A 6,738-nucleotide genomic window follows, 5' to 3' on the forward strand; every position below is an offset into this window, starting at 1 on the left:
TTATAGGCTCAGTTAAAACCCTGGGGCCATCACTGACACAGAACACCAAAGGAAATCATAAACCTATGTATTAGTGCATCTAAGACTTTAAGCAATTACACATCTGTTTTACTATACATTGTTTTACATCTTAAATACAGTAAAACCCATCAAATAACATCTTACTGAATGCATAGATTTAAAATGAGTAGTTACACATTTTTCTACAACTATCTATATAACCGCAAAAATTACTTTTTCTTGTAAAGCTTGGTTTTCTTATTTAGAAATCAAAAGATGTTCCCATGTTACCAGAAGGTTTCCTTCACAGTAGAGAGGGAGAATGTCTATATCTCTGATGCATAAATCATTAAAGGTAATTTGAAATTTCTAATGTTTCTATACTCTTTCATTAAAGAATTGGAAACCATTCATTTAAAGTCCAATCATCTTGTTGAAGTGTGAAGGTTTTTATATCTACATAGATTTTTTCAAACTATGTCTCTTTATTAAAAAATATAAGACAGATTAAGGTTGAGTACAAATCTTTATTTCAATAATTTCTCAAAAATTTCTAGCTATAATTTATAAATATATTTACTTAAAAATAATATTATTAAGATCTTAATTTGAATCTAAAAGAGTACAAGGATTTCAACCATACTCACAACATAGTCCACAGTTCACTTGAAGAACCAAAGACAAAATAATTAGCTTAATGAGTTGTGTAAGCTAGTCAATTTTTAGAAAATTATTTTTATGTGTACAGTGGAATTAATTGACTATGGAGCGCAAAGAGTTGTTTAAATGTCCATATGCTATGAATGAAGCTTTAAAAAGAAAAGAAATTGATGTTTAATTCTCTATGGCTTATTTTAATAATTGTTTGTGATTGTGAGTATACTGATGTGACATTAGAGATGTAGCTTAACCTCACAATTCTCCTACTACTTTGCTTTTCTTATAAATATACTTGGACAAAATAAATAGTACATAAAATAAAATTATGTCTATAGATGAATATATGTATATATTTTTCAAAACACAGTCATTTTGCCTATACTTTTGCCTACATTATTCTAATCTCTTTCAGAAAATAACCTAATGTAATTATCTTGTGTCATCCACCTTTTCTTTTTTTTATCCTTGTCAGGAAGACCCACTACATTATCTGAGACAATGGGGAAAGCTGACATATGGCTTATTCGAAACTCCTGGAATTTTCAGTTTCCACATCCACTCTTACCAAATGTTGATTTTATTGGAGGACTCCTCTGCAAACCTGCCAAACCCCTACCTAAGGTAAACATACTTTCATTGGTTTTATTTTGTTGGTTTTGAATTTTCAGTAGGATTGATTCTACAGTCTTCATTCAGAGTGGTTGACTTACACTGAAAGAAAGATGGGAAGTGGGTGGGGTAAAGCAGATACCAATTAGAAAGTCATGTACATATTGACACCATCCACGGATATGAGTTTTATGAGTACTACAAGTAGAGGGGAATACTAAGGAGACTTCAAAAACAGAGTTGGTTAAATTAAAATCTTCATTATTTAACACCTAAGAAGGTATTGATCATTCATTCAAATAATATTTACAAAGGGATTAGCACGAAACACAGGTAAGTACAGAATTTTCAGAGAAAAAAAAGGACACAGTTTCTGTCCCCACATACCTTACATTCTACTTCAAAAGATAGAATATGTGCAAGTAATAAACATTATATAAAAACTATTATCTCAAGGAAAAACCCAATGTCAAGAAAGCATCAGTGGAGATAATAGAAAGTATCCTGGAGTCACTGATTACTAAGATGAGAGCTGAACAATATGCAAGAATAAGTAAAATAATGATGGGGAGTGACAGGCAAAAGAAGGAAAGCAGGTAAAGTGGTCAGGACAGTTCTCAAGTCCTCAGGTTTAGTTTGCAGGAAGAGACTAAGAATCAGATGATACTGAGAGGCAAATTAGAGCCAGATACATATTGGGAGTTGAAATATTTATTAAGCACATTGAAAGACTATGAAAAAGAGTTAAGACAGAAAGATATATGAAAAGATTCTCTTCTTTAAGAAGAGCTTTCAAGATATTCAATGATTAAATTGCAGGAGGGTCAGAATAAAGAGCCAACCATGCAGGAAATTTTGCATGGATTCAGGTAGCAGATGATGGAAAAGTAGACTAGAATGTTGATAGAAATAATGATGCCTACATTTACAAAAATAGTGGCAACTTCCTGTTGTGTGGAAAAAATATTAACACAGACAAAACACTTGAAATGTCTCTGGCCTGTAGTTAGTTACACATAAATATTATTAATTTTGCAATTATTGTTATTTTGTTATTATTGCTAATACTACTAATTACTTAACATGTGCAAGTCACTTGAGATATCATTCTTCATTTAATAGAGCAGATTTTTCAGTACATCAGAATTATATTCTCTTGCAAAGTCATAGTTGACAGACACCTGTGTCATGCGCATCCATGTGAAGAGACCACCAAACAGTCTTTGTGTGAGCAACATGGCTGTTTATTTTACCTGGGTGCAGGCGAGCTGAGTTCGAAAAGAGAGTCAGGAAAGGGAGATAATGGTGGGGCTGTTTTATAGGATTTGGGTAGATAAAGGAAAATTACAGTCAAAGGGGGGTTGACTCTGGGAGGCAGGAGTGGGGGTCACAAGGTGCTCAGTGAGGGAGATTTTGGAGCCAGGATGAGCCAGGAAAATGAATTTCACAGGATAATATCATCGCTTAAGGCAAGGACTGGTCATTTTCACTTCTTTTGTGGGATCCCTGACTTCCCACAACAATGAGTTAGCTGAAATTCTAAAATTCTCCCATAGGTAATAAGGATCTTCACCAGTATTGCAGCTTAAAACACTTCCTCAATAAAATAAATGTGTTCCTGTAATATTTGCAGACAAACTCAGTTTCACTTGATCTTACTAAAGCATTTAAATCATTCTTCATTGAGACTCCAGGGGTTTACATATTACAGCATAAACATACCCTATGAAAGCAGATTATTTTTGCCATATGACAAGCAACTGATTAAAGCTTCCTGTGTCAACTTGTCTCAACATCATAGCTGCCTGACAGAGAAACACAGAGATGAAGAACAATGCATATATAATAAAGACCAAATAATTTATACCACTTGTATCTGAATAGTGCCCTTAGTTTCAATACCAAACGAATTCTGTCAACATATAAGATTATATTCTTTATGAAAGAACATAATAAATCCATATATTTTAAATTAATATCACACTTTTAAGACATATGTACAAAGCAAGCATTCTTTATCACATTAATATGTAATCTCTTAAAATATAATTTTTGTCCACATAAAGCTGAGTTTTTATTCCATTGTTAAAACTCAATATCTATGATGAATGCAAATTGAATGGGCTTTATATGATAACTTTCTCAAGAGACAAAAGCTGGGGTAAGGCTAATGAAAAATCTATGCCACCTTACCCTACTCTTGAAAGATTTCCCCACTCACAATAAGGGAAACTGATAGTGTCAGTAGGAAGGGGAAGAGAGTAGGACTTGTAGAAAAACAAGAAAAAGGATGACTAGTAATACAGTAGTGATAATTACTACTATTAGCTGTTGTCATTAACTTGCAGAAAGATTTGAATGCAAGTCAATGGTTGTGAAACCAATTCCTTGTTTATTATGTAAAATAATTGCTAACCCAGCCAGGTTGCTTTCATTTCAATTAAATATTAGATTCTCAGATAATTTCTATATAAGAGAATAAGACACTTGACAAAATGTGTCAGGTGTTTTAAAAATGAACATTGCCATGAGTTTTATAATATATTCATGTGAAATCATACAGACAAAAAAATTAATCAAGGTGTACCTATTCAACATTATGGAAAATATGCATAAAATTAACATTGGAAGTAGTTCAACATCTTAAATGAAGGAATGATTAAAAACTTATACTATGTGCATACAATAGCATTACAATAATTTTATCAATGAAATATTCAATTACACTGTCAGCTGTAATACAAATAAAGGGAGTTAGAAAATGATAAAGGTAACAAGATGACAAGTTTTTGCAGGAGGAAAATATATACGCAGCAAGATTAACATTTTCTAAGTAAGTGTCACATGTGTACATTGAGCTATATAAATAGGACAAAAGCCATGATGAAAAAATATGTTTTAGATAAATGATATCACAACATAAAAATTTTAGAAAAATTTTATTTAAAAAGTTTTTCATGCTTTTTAAAAATTCTTGACATTAATCTTATATTATTTTTATTACATTATCACAGAAGAAGAAACAACCAGTCCATATCAGTGATGAATCTGTAAACAGAGGTTAGGTTCCTTCAACACTGCATGGATAAACAGGGCTCTTGGCATCAAGCTAGTGAGGTGAAACACTGAACACCAGTTACAGTAAATATGGCTACAGTCAACTGCAATCACACACAATACCTAGATGCCCCAAGTATTACCTGGAAGAGCAGTGCAATGACTCTTACGTCAAGATTAAAAATCATATTTTAAAAAACACTCTGTTATATATGGTCTGCACAGTTAACATTTGGACTTTTTTTCTTTGTTTTGTTAAAAACCATTAGAAAAACTTTTACCACAATGATTAAATCCGAAAGTATTTAAGTTTAAATATTGGCTTACATTGGAGAACACAAGTCAGAATAATTCTCAATCGATTGTAGCCAAGCACATCTTCATAAGGAGTGTGATGTGGTGTGAGTGAGCTACTCAAAAGAGAGACAAGATCTCCCCTGCAGAAAGGCCTGGTGGCCTCTTCTATTCTGATGCAAGTACTGTCTCTGAGACACAACAAAGTGATGATGAGAGTTCCTCACATGCAATTATAAATAGCAAATCAAGTTAACAGTGTGATTTCAGGTCAATAGGTGCTCCACCTAAACAATAACCTGAAAATATGATCATTCAACTATGTAACTGTATAGTGTAAAATTCTGTATTATAAATAAGACTCCTGGACTTATTCACAGAAATTTTAAATTACAATACCCGACTCCAGAATGTCAGTGGTTCTTAACTGTCAGCTTTTATATATATATATATTTATTTATTTTAGTTTTTCAAAAGCTACTGGAAAACTCTGACAAACTTTAAGTGAAGTATAAAGCACTGTAGAGAAACATATATGTAGATATAAAATTATCCCAACAGTGAGCAGCTTATCCTCAGAGCTCATAGTGAGGGAAGTAAACACTAATGGCTTCCAACTAAAAGAATCCTACAGAAAACCTAGCTGAAATCAACACAAGTGATTTAGTAGAACAACAATATAGAATTAAAGCTGAAGGGTGCTACTTTCCAAGAACCTATATTAGTAATTTTAGTAATATAAGAGAAGAGTCTGTGTGTAATATTTTTAACATTATCCCCTGATTACAGTGTAATAGCTTCATTTCTTTTCTCCCTTACACACATGCACACAAATACGTACACATACACACATAGTTACACAAATATCCTAACAGCGTCCACCTATCTCATATTATATATCTAATTGCAAAACCCTGAGTGATTGAGTCAGTTAGAAAATATTATTTACTCCAATAATTCCTCAAAATACCTGATTTTCTCTCTTTAGTAACTTGTACTAATTCAGTAGTGCCTGCTGTGCTGTTTTCTTTTGTGATGAAACAAATTATTTTTCACAGGAAATGGAAGAGTTTGTACAGAGCTCTGGAGAAAATGGTGTTGTGGTGTTTACTCTGGGGTCAGTGGTCACTAACATGAAAGAAGAAAGGGCCAATGTAATTGCATCAGCCCTTGCCCAGATTCCACAAAAGGTAAGATGAAGTGTCTTACTGGTGTGGAAAACTACTGAAAGAGGCTATTAAAGTTTGTAAGTAATCCAATCATAGAAACTTCTGACAAATGTGAAGTTGACCAAAATTAAATGTGAGTATCCTATTTACATCAGTCTTTGAGTAGTTCTGATTTACCAACATCCCTTGATCTCGTTCCTACTCTTTTTCTCTTTTTGCAGTTTAAACATTCTATAAGTTTTGAATTCCACTCATGGAATAAGATATTTTCTTTACTGTAACAGGTTCTGTGGAGATTTGATGGGAATAAACCAGATACCTTAGGTCTCAATACTCGGCTCTATAAGTGGATACCCCAGAATGACCTTCTAGGTAAGACTCGGGTGAACAAATACTGGATATATTAGTAACAGCACATTAGAGTGTTAAGAGTTAATCATGAAACAAGCTTTTTCAATGTTTGTTAAGGAAAAACAAAATGTAACTTCTTTATATTTATTTACCAGTCTAAGGGGATAAAGAATATGCTATAATTATTGGCATTTTATGATATACACTCATATTCTTTATGGTCAGAATCAACAAGAATCTTTATTTCTGGTATTAATATATCTCACAGAATTTTTCAATAACTTCCTGAGCTGTCTCTCTGTCTCCTATTTCTGCAACTTTACGCCTGTTGTTTCCTCTCCTGCAGGGTTATTTCAAGTGCCACCAAAAATAATAGCTCTTCTATCATCAATGACTCTGTATTTTCTGAAGGATTAAATTGCTAATCTTAATCATAAAGTGATGACAGGTCATGATGAAGTGTGACCTGTCCTTCCTCAATCCTAGCACCACCATCAACCCACTGCCTGCTGCCTTGCACACCCCACATATCACACTCTGTGACTGCACTTAAAACAGCAGTTCACTTCATGCCCATCTCTTTGCTGTCTTCTTTATT

The 6,738-nt window shown here is 33.0% G+C and overlaps 1 protein-coding gene across 1 annotated transcript; it reads left to right on the forward strand.

Annotated features, from left to right (window-relative positions):
* Nucleotides 1-1,089: 1,089 nt before the first annotated feature.
* On the forward strand, nt 1,090-6,211 carry LOC116268484 (UDP-glucuronosyltransferase 2B18-like; the record flags this gene model as incomplete). Its single annotated transcript, XM_031661671.1, has 3 exons — nt 1,090-1,281; nt 5,679-5,810; nt 6,074-6,211. Coding segments are annotated over 3 exons (447 nt in total), but the record flags the coding sequence as incomplete, so codon positions are not given.
* Nucleotides 6,212-6,738: the final 527 nt, after the last annotated feature.

This window comes from Papio anubis, unplaced genomic scaffold, assembly GCF_008728515.1.
Source record: "Papio anubis isolate 15944 unplaced genomic scaffold, Panubis1.0 scaffold2201, whole genome shotgun sequence".
Taxonomy (NCBI): domain Eukaryota; kingdom Metazoa; phylum Chordata; class Mammalia; order Primates; family Cercopithecidae; genus Papio; species Papio anubis.